Source organism: Plecotus auritus (genome assembly GCF_963455305.1).
Source record: "Plecotus auritus genome assembly, chromosome: 12".
NCBI lineage: Eukaryota > Metazoa > Chordata > Mammalia > Chiroptera > Vespertilionidae > Plecotus > Plecotus auritus.
In genome coordinates, this window is record NC_137778.1 from 16,629,912 (window position 1) to 16,646,204 (window position 16,293).

Here is a 16,293-nt window from a genome sequence, read left to right on the forward strand (position 1 = left end):
CATATTTATATTATTGCACTTAACATACAAAATTCTGTTCTTAGCACAGTACCTGGGGCATAGTAGATGTTTGATAAGTGGAATTTGTTTGTACAATAGACCATTGTACAAAGTTCCCTTTCTGAAACACGTGAACGCTCAATCAACATGAGCCTCATCCTTATCTCTCAACCTCATCATACTAATTAACCATTTGTCATTCCCAACATGACTTTTGTCTCAGCAGCTTCCACACACTTCCCATCCTCCAGGTCACCTTGTTAGCCTTCTCATAAGCAAATATAAAAAGTCATCAAATGCTCATGGGTTAGTTCTTTATTTTCTTTTTTAAAAAATCAACTGGTCTAATTCTAGGTTGCCAATTTAGAGGGATGTCAACTTCTGGACTCTAGCACCATTTATAGCACCAATTTACTTGACATCTAATAATATGGTAATATTTGGGCTTGAAATACAGAAACTCTAATTCCACAGGAAGTTAAAACAGGATAGGGATGATCCAATTTAATTTACTTTTCAAGTCGCCAGTGGCTGAGTACTTCATCAGATTACAGCATGAGATGGTACTAATGAAGCAAAGGTCAGGGGCTCACATCTCTGTCTGGTTCAATTATTATTATTATTTTTCACATTCCCCTTCCATTTCCTTTAATCTCAAATCTCTGACGAAGTAGTGCAGTTGTGCAAAGGGATATCCAGAAAAGGAAGTACAGGAAGGGCTCAGTGAAAACCCATTTTATTTCTAGAAAGGCAACTGATAGTTTCTGTGCTATTTCTGTGTGTGTGTACGTGTGTGTTTGTGCCTGGGAGGGTCATTTTGGTAGATGCACAGATACAAGTGTCTATCCTCCTAATCTCTCCCTCTCTTATGTGATTTGAAAAGCATGCATTGTTTTAGTTAGATGGAAGGATTATCTTACTTTAATGCTGGCATTTAATGTACATTATCACATTTATTATCATATCAAAAACAGATGTTTAAAATTGGGGCTAGAAATTCTATAACACGGATTGTATTACCTCAGGGCCACCCTATGCTCACTGCTCAGTTGTATTTTGTTATGGCTTTAATAGAGCAATAATGTGTTTCCATGAGTCTTGGTCTGGTATCAGATGACATGTGGGCTAATTTTGGTGGGTTGAGCAGATCGGTAGGGGGTTATACAAACCAGAGCAATTTGCTTCCCCAACAATAAGAAAATATGTGAAGCATTAGTGTTAATAGTTAAGACATCTCTCTCTTCTTATCTCCTCTCTTCTCTCTCTCACTCTCTTTCATCCTTTATCTTTGTCCGTTTTATCCAAAACTTATTACCATTTTTCCTGTCTCCAAATATCCCTCAAACTTTATCCAGGAACAGAATCTACCTCTAATTACTAACTCTCTCATGTCAGCGAAAGCTACTTGAAAACTTCCTCTTATTTGCCTTTCTTACATTGCTCTGTACTGATCAAACTAAAAAAAGCAAGCTTAGAAAAACTGATAGCATTCTTGATTTTAAAAATGATAATCAATGCAATTTAGATAAGATTAAAAAAAAAAGGGGGGGGGTATGAATAAAAGCCTATGTGGAACCAAGCCAGCGATTCATCTGTTTGCATTAATAGGTTCCAGCGATGGTACCACAGGCACGGAAAGGCTGCTCGCCACTGCACTTAGCAAGCACATGAGCTTAAAAATAAACTTTGACAATGTAGATCTCTCTGTCCTTTCAGGAATGGAAAACATTATGTACTTCAAAGCATGCTAAGCCCGTTTTTAAAATGTAGTTGGGATATTGTTACTCTGGCAATTGGGAGGGTCTTGGGGCTGCGCACAGTACATGGGCGCTTCGTGGGGCATAGTACCGGACCCGCAAGCGAGTGAGGAAAATGACGGAGGCAGTTTTGATCTGCGCATTCCTGAGGAAGAAACTTCTGTCTTGAAAGTTCCCTGGAATCACTGGGATATAGTTCCTCTTCTCGGTAAGGGAGTTTTTCAGGAACCCAACTGCAGAAGCAGAGCCTTTGAGTAGCATATTTCACTGGCGCACAGCAGCGTGTGTTCAGTTTTGAGTGTTTTTGGACAGGAAATTGATCTATAGGGTAGCATTCACACACAGAAAAGGAAACAGTATGGGACGATGGCTTGTTAGTACAAGTGACTCTGTTTTGGAAATTACGGACAAGAAACCTTGGAGGAATTACGGCATTAAAGATCAAAAGCATGATGACTCCTGATGAAAACATCCCCAAATGATGAACCCACGAGCAAAAAGGAACTTCTACTGTGAGTATCTTAGCAATAATCAAGTATTGGGTTTGTTTTCACAAGGTCTAGAGTATGTGGAGTAGATTTCCAAGCAAGCACTTGTCTCAGGGAGTCTTCATTATAGGCAAGTCTATAATTAAACTCATTGGGTGGTTCCAACAGAGGGTTAGTTACTGAGATTTTTTCCATTACCTTGCAATCTGCAAGAAATTGCATGTAAATGTGGGCACATTTTATACAATAGGCATGATATAGCAACCTTTAATTGTGTGATGTATTACTCTGGCAATGGGAAATTGATCACCATAAGTATCTATAAATTCCATTACATTTTGATTCTGGACATTTAAACTATGTTTATTTTGGTTTCATATTATTCTTAATCCTGTAATCATTTTTTCATATAAGGGAGAGGGAGAGAGAGAGAGAGAGACATTATATATAGACACATTATTTATAATAAATTTAGAGAGAATATTAACTATTTCCTTGATGAATCTTATTTGTATGGTAGGTTAGAGATGGCTTAGAATCTTGGAAGTGGGGAAGAAAAGGTATGAGAGTTTAAACTAAAACTTGGGAACTAAGGCCTTTTTCATTTTTACGTTTCCATATTTATTTGGTAAGTAATTTTTTTGAAAATTGTTTAGATGTCTCTATATAAGACTTGTCAGTTCATAGGAATATTGTTGTAGTCTTAGAATGTGAACCAAGCTCATCAACAGCATGACCCTATGCACATATTAAGTATAGCTAAGTCCCTCTGTAGTGCCTGGCATTCTCAACAGATAGTTTTTGATTATTGCATATATGCTGGTGTTGGGTAACAGGACAAATATCCTGATTGTACAGTAACCATTTCCTATCAGGATTTTACTTTGCAAACTTATCTATGAGTATGATGGGATTCTGTTTAACACAGAGCTGTATAATAATGTGTTTACATTATATCAAATTCTAAATGATTTCTATTCTTGGTTGCTTTTCTTTTGAAATAAAAAAAGAGTTCGTTAACCTTATTGTTTATTTAAAGAGATATCATAAAGTTTGGGGAACGACTCAGTGTATAAAATATCAGCTTATTTCTATTTAGCGTGTATTTCCAGGCACTAGTGTGTGGCCTTGGGACTCGGAATTAGCAATTTTGGAGCCCCCTCTGCTGAAGATGGATGGGTAAGCCAAGACACTGGCCAAACCCTGAAATGGGGGAGCTCATTTTTATTTTATTTTTATTTATTTTATTTATTTATTTATTTATTTATTTATTTATTTATTTATTTTTTGGGGGGGGGAGCTCATTTTTTTTTAGAGGCATGAAAATAAACTATGAAGTATGTTTATGAAGAGACTCTTGGAGGCAAGCCAAGTATTTCTGGAGAGAAGCAGAAAATATGGAGAAAGGTACTGAGTGGGAGAGAGCTGGAGAGGTAAAGTAAATTCACCAGTGATGCCATCTCCATCTCCTATGGTATCAGATAACACTGTTATGATAGTCTAATTTTTTGCTATAGATATTTGTTAAATGGACACATGTCTTTATGCTACTACAAGTACAAAACAAGAGTGCGGTACACGTGGTTTTATTTCATCTTATTAGAAGGGTAGCGGGATCCTTTGGGTAGGAACAGACAGAAGCTGTAACTAAGCAACCGTTATCACCAAGGTAAAATACTTTTGGGTAATCATATATAACATATGGATAGGCTTAAATTATCCCTTAACAGTTCAGTTGAGTCTCCTACTTAGAGGTATATTCTATAGGTAATTTATCTAGGTCCTAGACTAAGATATTCTACAGGAATCACTTGGAAGTTCTTTGCAAAATTAGGAGGTCGGTTGATACTGTCTGCATGAACACTTTTTCAAGCTAAAATCATCTGGATTTATTGTGCAGAACTCTGGGACCTCAATCAAGAAATGATGCAACATCAGCTACGTCTTAAGGCTTTCTCTTTTTAAGGAAAGGGAAGGCATGTGATTACAATATGAAAGCCAAGTAAGTAATGTATGATAGAATGATTAAGATTTTGAGGATTATCTTCAAAGGAAAAATGTAGGCCTAGACCGCCCACCAGGTTCAGGATGTGGTTACTGATGACAAATGATAGCATGAATTTTTATGACATCTTGTAAATTTTTTTCTAGTTAGTTGTTTGACATTAGCAAGATCTGTCAGAACTGCCCAAAGATTTGTTGTGTCAAGAGGAATGAGCTTCCTGCCACTGGGAGATATGGAGGTTCATCACAGAGGGAAAAGCAAATACAGGGTGTCCCCAAACATACATACATATATATGTGTGTGTGTGTGTGTGTGTGTGTGTGTGTGTGTGTATACTTTCACAGCTGATAGTTCAGTTTTGAAAATGAAATGTATTTTAATAAACATTTTGCCTTTATAATTATTCAAAGTATATGTATACATTTTGGGGGGACACCCTATATTTTGAGTTAAACAAATGTACATTGGAATTCCAGGTCCCCCAATTCTAAAATGTGTGACCTTGAGCAAATTACTTAAACTCCAAGTGTCTGGTTCCTCGGATATGAAATGGGGTTAATAATTTTTCTGTCTTAGAATTATTGAAAAAATTAAATGAGATCATTTATATCAATAATTTGGCCTGTCGTGTCCAATATGATGGCTAAAGTACATGACCTTTCTAACTTTGTGGTTTTAGTAATTCTAGCTGTTTAAAATAAGCTATATTCTTAGATTTTGCTGGATACTCTCCAAAGATGTAACTCAATAGAAATACTTATTCTTCACCTAGTGGGCTCCTAATATAAGAAAATCATAAAACAAAGCTACTATGCGTGCAGTAGAAGAATATGTAAGGCAATCAGAATTATGAATTGGAAATAATGAAGTTCCCTTAAAGATATTTTAGATGTGATAGGTGATGACATCAATTTGATTGACTGTTCTGCAATCCTCGATGATTAAGGCAGTGGAAATGCTGGAGTGGCTATCACTTATTAATTTCCCCTTTCATCTTGTGTCTAATCATCTTAAGAAACCCTCTGTAATCAGTAAAGTCATTCTCAGCAGAAATGAATGGCTTTTTTGAGAGTTTAAGGACTGAAGATGTTCATCTTCAAAATATTTCCTATGATATCTTTCTGTGGTGACTGCAGAAGTCAAAAATTCATGAGGGTGGAGTTTTTGGTGATTTAATTTATTGTGTCCATTTGATAGAAGTGCAAAGCACTTGGCAGAACCACCATTCTTATACTACTGCTTACACTGGCTTCAGCAATGCTTACACATCACAGACAGGAAATAACAATTGTTAGATTTACTATTTGGAAAGTTGCTATGTATTAGGGAGAGTGTCAGTAATGCCTATTGACGAAAATATTATTTTGCATGTATAGAGTGTCATTTTTGTTTTCAAATCATTTCCACATATATAATTCTTTGTCACCCTTGAAGTAGAGAGGGATACTGCATTTATTTCATTTGCTGCACTATACAAACAATAAAACCAGAGTTTATGCAGAATTGTCTAAGGAGAAGTGGATTATGAACTAATGAGGCTTTGATCTAGTATAATTAGTCTAATGGTTTTATGACCATCTCAAATTTTTATCCAGAAATACATGATTCACTCAGTCCTTTTATGCTTTAGCAGGAACCTTAAACTCCTACTTTGTATTGTACCATCATCCACAGAGGCCCAAACAATCAGACACACACAAAAGATATAGTGCAACGAGCTTCAGCCTCAGTCAGGTGTGCAGAAAAACCTGAGCGTCTGGAATTCTCTGTCTTCTCTATTACCAGAATCTCCCAGACATTTCAAGGTCGTTCATATTTACTCATTTAAATTTTTTGTTTTGCAAAGGATTCAGGCTACTATTGTACTCTTGGCTGAAATGACATGGATCTGAACAATTGTATTTTAACTATTTCATATTATTTATATACTAGAGGCCCAGTGCACGAAATTGGCGCACTCAGGGGGGTGGGGGGACCTCAACCCGGCCTGCACCCTTTTGCAGTTGGGGAGTCCTTGGGGGATGTCTGACTGCCATGGAGGTTGGAGAAGCTCCCGCCGCCACCGCTGCGCTCGCCAGCTATGAGTCCGGCTTATGGCTGATGAGCCCAGCTTATGGCTGAGCGGCACTCCTCCCGTGGGAGCGCACTGACCACCAGGGGGCAGCTCCTGCGTTGAGTGCCTGCCCCCTGGTGGTCAGTGTGCATCATAGCGATCGGTTGGTCTACCGTTTAGTCGATTTGCATCTTAGCCTTTTATTTTATAGGATTTTATATCTTTACTAATAAAAGGGTGATATGCGAATTGGTCATGACGCCCTCACAGTAATAACCAAAAAGCAGGCTGCGTGGGGCGACCAGGCTGGCAGAAGGTTAGTGAGGGATGACCAAATGACTGAACAGCAGGCTGCGTGGGGCAACAAGGCCTGCAGGGGGGGCAGTGAGGGGTGACCAGGCCGGCATGGGGGGCAGTGAGGGGCGATCAGGCCAGCATGGGGGGTCAGTGAGGGGCAATCAGGCCGGCAGGCAGAGGCAATTAGGGGTGATCAGGCCGGCAGGGGGGGCAGTTAGGGGCGATCAGGCAGGCAGGTGAACAGTTAGGAGCCAGCGGTCCCAGATTGTGAGAGGGTGCAGGCTGGGCTGAGGGGTCCTCCCTCCCATGCACAAATTTCGTGCACCAGGCCTCTAGTATACACATAATATTCTACACTATTATATTATGTCACATTATATGACAAATTAACCAAGTGACAATATCAGGTAAACTTCTGCTCCATGTCTCTTCAAAGGCTAATAAACTAGATCTTATAAGCATAGATTTTAAAACTTAGGGCATGGCTGTGTTTGTTGATTTCAGTGTAATAATCAGAAGTCTTTCTTAGTGTGACTGAAGACTTTAGCTAGCAGGAACCACAGTTTACAGGTACAAGAGGAACAGAAAACTGTATAGTAGCAGGGTCCACATATCTCGCACAACTTATCCCCTAGGTGACTTTAATATGAAATATGTTGATTTTTTTTCCATATCAGTAGCTTTTATCTGTGCAATTTTTTAAAGCTTAGTTCCTAATTTTCTTTTCATTGAAAACCTTAAGATTGCTGCATGTTCTGTATACTACTTTTGGTTGGTGGCATTTCATGAAAAAGTAGGCTTAAAGGGGAAATCACGGAATAGAGGTTTTAGGTGCATTTTGATTTGAATAGAATAAAACTTAGAGAAGATCTTGTTCATGAACATTGCTAAGACTGTATTAGCCTTATTTTTTTCTCCTGTGAGAGAAACAGCTTCTAAGGTTAGGCTAAGTGCAGCTGAGCTAATAGAGCTGTGATTACAGGTCATTAAATAGTATGATGCTGAAGTGTTTTGTTTCCATTATGCTGTTTTTATTCTTTTGGAACTCGAGGTCAGAGGTCAAGATGAATTGAGCAGTCACATGGAAAAGCAACCAGTACCTTTTAATATCTTGAGATTTTATAGTTCTGAGTGGTGTGACCCTTTCAAAGTTCTTGATTTTTTTCTTCATATTTTAAAGGTTTATTTTATTTTTGAAAAAGGTATACGGGATTCCCACTCCTTCATGGTGAGACAGTCTGCTCACAGAACACCAATTTTTGTTATATATTGCAGATATATATATATATATATATATATATATATATATAAATATATATATATATATATAATTTTTAAAATTATAAAGTAAAATTCACTAATTTTTGTATGCTTAGTTCTGTGAATTTCCATATATAGAGAGCCTTGTAACCACCACCACAATCAACATACAGAACAGCTCCTTCAGCCCCAAAATATTCCATCTTGCTGCCCCTTTGTAGTCAAAACCTACCCCATTCTTAACCCCTTGGACCACTTACCTGTTTTCTCTCTATATAGTTTTGTCTTTCCTTAAAATGTCATATTAGTGAAATTAAAATTTGCAACCGATTCATCCATGATGTCATGTCTATCAGTAGTCTATTTCTTTTTATTGCTGGACAGAATTTTACTGTACCAGAGTTTGTTGATTTATTCACCAATGAAGAACATTCAGGCTGTTTCCAGTTTGGGGTCATTATGAACAATGATATACTTTAAGCATAATGTACTTTAAACATAGTCTTTTGTGTGGGTGTAAGTTTTCATTGTTGTAGGGTAAATGAATACCTACAAGTAGGATGCCAGATCCTGGGGTAAGTGTACATTTAAATTTATAAGAAACGGTCACAGTTTTCCAGAGTGACTTTACCATTTTGCATTCCTAACAGCAATACATGAGAGTTCTAGTTACTCTGCCTCCTTGTCAGCACTTGGGATTGTTAGAATAAAAAAAATATTAGCTATTCTAGAACATGTGTAAAGAGATCTCACTGTTTTTTTTAAAATGTTATTTTTTCATGTGCTAATTTTCAATCTGAATATCTTATTTGGTGGAATATCTGTTCAAATAATTTGTCAATTTACTGGAAATTTATTTTTGTATTATTGGTGTTGAGAATTCTTTTTAAATTATGGGTGTAAGCCCTTAGTTGAATTTGTGATTTAAAGATATTTTTACTGTAGTTTTTCTTTCATTTTCTTAACCATCTTTAATATATTTTATATATATATATATATATAATTGATTTCAGAGAAGAAGTGAGAGGGAGAGAGAGATAGAAACATCAATGATGAGAGAGAATCATTGATTGGCTGCCTCCTGCATGTCCCCTACAGGGGATCAAGCCTGAAACCTGGGCGTGTGCCCTTGACCATAATTGAAGCTGGGACCCTTCAGTCCATAGGCTGATGTTCTGTCCACTGAGACAAACCAGCTAGGGCTTAACCACCTTTTATAAAGAAACAGGTTTTAGTTCTTATAAGGTATAATTGATCTAGTTTTCTTCTCATATGGACCAAGTTCTTAGTGTTGTATCTAAAAATTCTTTTCTTAACCTAAACTCAGGAGCATTTTCTTTTGTTATTTATAATTTCATGTTTTACATTTGGGTCCATTATCTACTTTGAGTTAATTTTTTCATAAGGCATGGGTTGAAGTACATTTTTTGCATATGAATGTCCAATTGTTTCAGCACCATTTGTTGAAAATATTATTTTATTCATAAAATTTTCTTCAACTTGTATTCAAAATATGTTGACTATATGTTTTCAGATCTATTTCTGAATTCTCTATTTTGCCTCATTAATTTATGTGTGTATACTTTCACTAATATCATACTATCTTGATTAGGATAGCTATACAGTAAGTCTGACATCAGGTAGTATGAGTCCTCTAAATTTGTTCTTCTCTCTCAGAGTTGTTTTCTATGTCCTTTGCCTTTTCATATAAATAATTTTGAATCAGCTTAAAAGATTTATACTAAGTATTTCATTTTCTTGAGCTACTATCAATGGTACTTTAAAAATAAATTTTGAATGTTAAACTGCCTTACATTTCCAGGATTAATCCCACTTGGTTCTGCGGGTGGTGTGTGTGTGTTTTGGTGTGTGTGTGTGTGTGTGTGTGTGTGTGTGTGTGTGTGTGTGTGTGTGATTTAATTTGCCAATAATTGTTGAGGATTTTTACATATATGTACATAAGAGGTGTTCAGCTGCATTTTCCTTTTTCTTGTATTGTCTTATTATTGCTTTTGTGTCCGGATAATGCTGACTTCATAAAATGTCAAAAATTCTCTTTTCTGACTCTCAGAATGTAAAGATGTTAACAAGTGTTATTTTAATAGAGGGAAATTAGTGGTCAGCTTTGCCACAATGCTGAACCATAGGGTGGTAATCTAAAGCATGTGTAATAAATAAAAGCAAGTGGAACACGTAATTCATAAAATTCAGTGAGACTGTCTCAGAAAATTGTTTAACATGATAATCTATGTATGATGTAACTTACAAAATCACATCCAGCCAGATCACCTCTCATCCCCACCTTCCCGACATAAGGTTATGTTTATACAAGGAGTCCATCTGGTAATTTCCCCACAAACCGATGAGAGTATGTTTAGTGTTTCCATGCCTATCCTGAGCAGTATAATAGGTATGTTCCACAGAGAGATGGATTTCCCAGAGTTAGGGGAAACCTGTATTTATCTTCCTGTTTTCTTGATGGTACAATTGTAGGTTGCTTTGATGGTATTGTGATGCCAAATATAAGAATATCAGCTTAAGGAAGAGAGTCTAAACTCTGAGATTAGAGCAAGGAAGACTGGTATGGTGGATGTCAATCCTTTTAGTTCAGGAACAATGTGAGAAGTCAGGATAGCATAATACAATGGTTGTGAAAGTGGACTCTGCAGTTAGATTGCCTGGTTTGAACTTGCCAGCTGGGTTAACTTAGGTAAGTTACTAAGCCTCTCATTGTTCATTTTAAAAAGAACTAGTTTAAAGTTTCTTTCCAATTTTCCTCTTATCTCTGGTTTCCTGGGTGTGAATTCTCTGTTTTGTTGGGATCCAAGTCTCTGGGTTGTCTTCTGTATATTGGACTCCTGAATTTTACATTCTGGAATTATTCACTTTATAAGATTTAACTTCCTGCAATAATCCTTTGTGTGAACTGGGAGGGGTTTTGCCCAGTGCAGTAGCAGGCAAGAGCAAGGGGCTCATGGTAAGATTGAAAGGGCTAGAGCAATGGCCTAGGCCAGTGGTCAGCAAACTCATTAGTCAACAGAGCGGCAGTTTGCCGACCACTGACCTAGACCAAGTGGTGAACTCTCACAGTCAATGAACTAGGGCTCTCTTCTAGAACGGGATGACTCCTAAGTTCACACTTTGACACACTGCTTTAAAAAACAAAGCACTTAGTGCTTTGTGAAATTTCTAAAAATTGCTTTGGAAAATTTCTAAAAATTGATGAGATGAACCTGGAGCATCTTAACATATCATACAGTAAAGAAGTGCTTCAGACTAATAAGGCTATGCCATTGGTTCATCAAATTTAAAAGGGTACTATTAGATGAAATTGGGAAAATTTGAGTACGATAATAATTGCAATAAATTGAAATTCTTCAAATGTTTCAATCCATGAATTCATAACGATAAGAAATAAGTTAACCGGAGATTCATGGAAGGCCTCTTTATGAAGTTGAGGGATAAGTAGGAAAGAGCTAGTGAAGACAATGGGGAGAGTATAGGTGTACAGCCAGTGGATGGAAGAACTCAGTCTTGTGTGGCTTGAAGATAGTGGGTAGAAGGGAGAGAGGTCAAAATGAGGTAGGAAAAATACGCAGGGCCAATCATTCAGGACCATGTGGTCATGCTAAGGACTTGATCTTTTATTCTAAATGCAATAGAAACTTTTTGAAAAGTTTTATGCAAGGAAGGGATGTGATCACATTTGCAGTTTTAAAAGACCACTCTGGCTGCTATATGGCCAATGGATTGGAGGAGTCAAGAGCAAAATCAGAGAGACACAGAGATAGAAATAGATTTAGAGAAAGAGATAGGGATAAGAGATGAGAGATGAGAAATTCAAGGGCGGGATGGAGAGAGAGAAGAGAAAGAGAGAGAAAGCAAGAGAGAATGCAAGATCGAATTAGAGAGAGAGTTAGGGGCCACTGAAAGCGAGAGATGAAACTGGCCAGGTCTGAGAAGCACTTGTGGAATTCCATTCTCTTTCAACATGAAAAAAAGCAATCTAAGAAAGACCTATTGCTCTCTGGAGTATAATCTTCTGTGTCCTAAGTATCTGATAAAAACAAGCCCTTTCATCTTTATTCTACTATTATAAAAAACTGGATGTAGCAGGAGGATTTTGTTCAACAGGAGTCACCATAGACACATCAACTAGTTGCTTCCCATTTGCACCCCAACGGGGGCTGGGGATTGAGCTGCAACGTAGGTACACGCCCTTGACAAATCAGCGACCCTTCGGTCCTTGGGCCACTGCTGTAACCACTGAGCCAAACTGGCCAGGCTGTGAGGACATTCTTTAAGGATGGTTTTGTGCTGTGAACACCATTAATAATGTTTGGGATCAAATTTATTGAATAAGTGTATCTAGCTTTGAAATATTAATAATGAAAGATAAAGCCTGACGACAAAGGCATGTAGCTCTCTTTCTTGAATAGCTTGTAAATTGGCTAAAACCTAGTGACAACACTTACATCTCAGAAGCCAACTTCCAAAAAAGAATTCCAAAAATATTTTCAATATTAGTACCCTTAGATTGTAATGGCTTTCCAGTGTGATTATTGCAAGATGTACTCATTTGGATGTGTGAATTCCAGAAAGTGTGCTTTCTACTTTATTCTGTGTTCCTACCATTTTCACTCAAAGAAATAATTGGGATTAAAGAATCCTCAAATAAAATGTCATACATGGGACATCACTTCTTAATTTCATTTTGTAAGTCTCCTGATCTGCCTAACTCTAATCTTCTGTAAGCAAACATGTTTTGATAGTGATGAAAAGATTTGATTTAATCATTTCAATGATTTTAAATGATCTAATTTTTTTAAAAAAATCACAGAATGTATATTTTCATTGATAGGTGATAGTTGGTTATTGGCTATTAAGAACATATTTTTAAATTTACAGAAATTGTCATCTATCTTTGGACAGTGAAAAAGTTATGCTTGAGATAGTCATGTGAAGTGCTTAAGAGTCTTAGTTTATAAACCTGAATGTTTAAGGAATATAATTTGATTTTTCTAGGGAGCAAACTTGACTTTTGTTTCAAGTTTCCTATTTTACCTGATAGAAGTTTAATCATGATCAATTTGGGGTTTCTTTCATTGTTTCAGGGTCTTTTCAGTCAATTCAGTATTTTCCCAAATCCTGGGTTTGCTTCTAGGTTCTGGAGCTTTCCATGGTTCAAGTCCTTGTCATGACATCTGCCTTGGTAGCATTTGCTGTGTCATCTCTTATCACTGAGTCCTCACAGGTTGTATCTTCCTTGTCCTAAACATCAGGCCTCTTCAAGTCTGCTTGGCAGTTTCTGAGCCCCTCTCAGGAGACACCAGAAACGTGTCGCTGTTCCCTTGTGCATTCTGGCCAGATACTGTATGCAGTCATTGCTTCTCAAACTCCACCGTGCTGAGCGGGGCACCGTGCATTTTAAAGAAATGTGCTGCCTTACTGGGGTCTTCTGAAGCAAGTTTCAGGTCCCAGGCTTTGCTGGAATCCCAAACCTGCTTGGGGAGATGCATCCTCCCCCTGCTAGAGCTGGCCTAGGGTCAGACAGGGTACAGGCCCCTTCACAAGGATTTAGGAGCATCTAATCTCTCTTCCTCTCTCTGACTTTTCTCTCCTTTTCCAGCCCAGGTAACCTTTGTGTTCTCTAAAATAGAAAAGAAAAAAACCTTCAATTTTATACATTACTATTTTTCCAATTTATGTTTACATAAGGACTTTGGTTTTTGAAACTCCAAAATCAGTGACTTACTTCTTCATCCTTCTTTCCTTCCCGGAGCCTGGGAGTCTGGAAGTGGCTTTATCAATGGGGTAGAGTCCCAGGAACACACAAGAATCCTTAGGAATGAAGAGAAAGAGCTCAGTCATACAATATTCATGTATGAATAGTATGGTTGTTTACACATGGCTTCCCACAGCCTACAGATTTTTAAACTGAAGGGAGTGAGCCTTCCCTTTTAATGGAGCTATTGCTACTGTGAAATAGCTGTGTATATTCCTTTCAAACAATCAATCTTGCATTATATGAACTTTCTTTAAGGCTCAGTTTGTATTTTTATTGTTGTATTTTTCCCCCACGTATTCTTGGAAATACATGGGCTCTTTGGACTCCAGCCAGCCCTCTATTATAAAGACATCTTTCTATGTCCCCTATTTGACAAAGAGAATCACTGCTGTGTTAGACAGTTGTGCATAGCTGAACGAGTCAGTTCACTGAACCTTTAAAGAATCACCTTTTAATATCTGTCCCCTGGCCATAAATATGTCACTTTAATATTATTTCATAATTTGAATTCAGTTACAGGGAAGCATTTTGAGAATGGAGAGATGACAATATTTTAGATTAAATGACTCCACAGCAGTTACAGTCAATAGTGGAGGCGTTAGTCAGTGAGCCTGCCCATTTTACAGAGTTGTCATCTAAGGGTATGCAATACAGCTAAAGTCCATCAAGCAGCAAATGTATTTTATTTTTTTAAATATATTTTTATTGATTTCAGAGAGGAAGGGAGAGGGAGAGAGAGATAGAAACATCAATGATGAAAGAGAATCATCGATTGGCTGCCTCCTGCATGCCCCCTCCCCCCCCCCCTGGGGGGATCGAGCCCGCAATCCGGGCATATGCTCTTGACTGGAACCGAACTCGGGACCCTTGAGTCCGCAGGTCAACGCTCTATCCACTGAGCCAAACCAGCTAGGGCAGCACATGTATTTTAATAAGCACCAAATTCCTAGATTTGTTTCAATATCTACTTTACTAATGAGAGTGGTTTAAAACAATCACAGCCCTAACAAGTAGTTTTTAGTTTGCAAGGCCCTGCTTTCTAGGTGAGAGAATTTAGGTGACAGAAGTTGCTGATCTGTTGCAGCGATGTGATGCTTGTTCCCAGAGAGCTGACTCTAAATTTTATATGATGTCCTGTTTTATTTGTTTGGCTTTGACTCGCATCCACTACACCCACTCCTGCTGCCTTTGATGTTCTTGTTGTTAGGACACAGGTGAGAGGAAGGGCCAGCGGCATATCAGCTCTGGGGAGTTTCTTATTCAGCTGCCCAGCGTGGGCAGGAGAAACGGGATGTGGCCCCTTGTGGATGGGAGCATTTATTTAGCTTCTGGCAAAGTAGTGATGGCATGAGCTTCCTAAGGCCGGTATAGGGACCTGCTGGGGAGAGTGCGTCTGCAGACACATTCCCAGCCTGACACCCTGAGGGGTCCTTTGGATCAGAGGACAAGCCGCACACACTAAAGCCATCTCTGGATGGGGCCAGTGTTTGCAAGCTGGAGCCAAGGTTAGGGCTGTGGCAGGTATCAGCACGGCATTCGTATCAGCCTCTTACAGCGTTAGTTCGCAATGCTAAGAGGCCCATTGTCACAGGTGCCCAGTCCGCTTGCTCAAAGAACAATGCGCTTCTAATCCCGGCATTGAAGGCCATGTACACCTAGGCCACTGGAGGCTTATTAACACGGCTTTCCTACAGAAATGCTTGTGCTAGCCCGGGGACCCAAAACTAAGGGCATCTAGGAGATGACGTGTGGTTTTCTGCCCTCGGCTTTCCTCATGGTATTCTTCTGGCTTCTCCAAATCTTACCCAGGCACCGTCTTCATAAAGCTTCTCATGCCCGAAATTCCCACTGAACAAATGTTACTTAAATATCCCAGAGTCCTAAAGGAGGAAGCATATCTCAGTGATTCATAAATTTTTGTATCATCTAAGAAACTCAGACCAATTGTGATAAATATACAGTATATCACAATTGTCTCACTGTTGTCTTTATATCCATTCTCACCGACCAGGAGTAATAAATTCGCCGGCAGACTGGTCTTCTACGTCTTTCTTCTGGCTCAAACAAACATACGTACCTCTAGGAGTTTCTTTTTTCACGGAAATAAAATCATATTATACCCTTTACATTGCAAGTGTGTATTTGGCCTAATGATACGTCCTGGACATAAACTGGTCAGGAGCCAGTATGTCTAGTGGTGCAGACCAAGGCTTCAGGGTTTCACTGCCCGAGTTCAAATTCAAGTCCTGGAGCTAAACAGCCCTCTAACTTTGGGCAAGTAATTCAACCTCTTAGTTTTCTCATTTGTTAAATGAGGATAATGATAGTTTGAATCCCATGGGGTTGTTGTGAAGGTTAAATAAGTTAGTATGTATAAAGTGTGTAGAAAAGCACACTCAATACATGTAGCTATACATTGCTGATACAGGCTAGAAAAATATGCATATACACACACACGTATCAATTTATGTAAATGAGATGACCATAGGTTTTCATTTCAGAATATTTCTTTTTTTTTATTGTTCTTTTGGTCCCTCTGCTTTTTTCCTTCTCCCCATATTTGCGTCTCCTACTCCAAACACTTGAAGTAGCATAAACATTAGCAAGGCCCTAGCCGGTTTGCCTCAGTGGATAGAGTGTCAGCC

The 16,293-nt window shown here is 38.3% G+C and overlaps 1 protein-coding gene across 1 annotated transcript in view; it reads left to right on the forward strand.

The window, feature by feature from the left end:
• Positions 1-1,766: 1,766 nt before the first annotated feature.
• Positions 1,767-16,293, forward strand: part of KCNK2 (potassium two pore domain channel subfamily K member 2) — a 164,172-nt gene continuing 149,645 nt past the window's right edge. Inside the window, exon 1 of the mRNA XM_080647722.1 lies at positions 1,767-2,269. Within this exon, the coding sequence (XP_080503848.1) occupies positions 2,236-2,269 (34 nt within the window). The 5' untranslated portion in view covers positions 1,767-2,235. The remainder of the gene's footprint in view (positions 2,270-16,293) is intronic.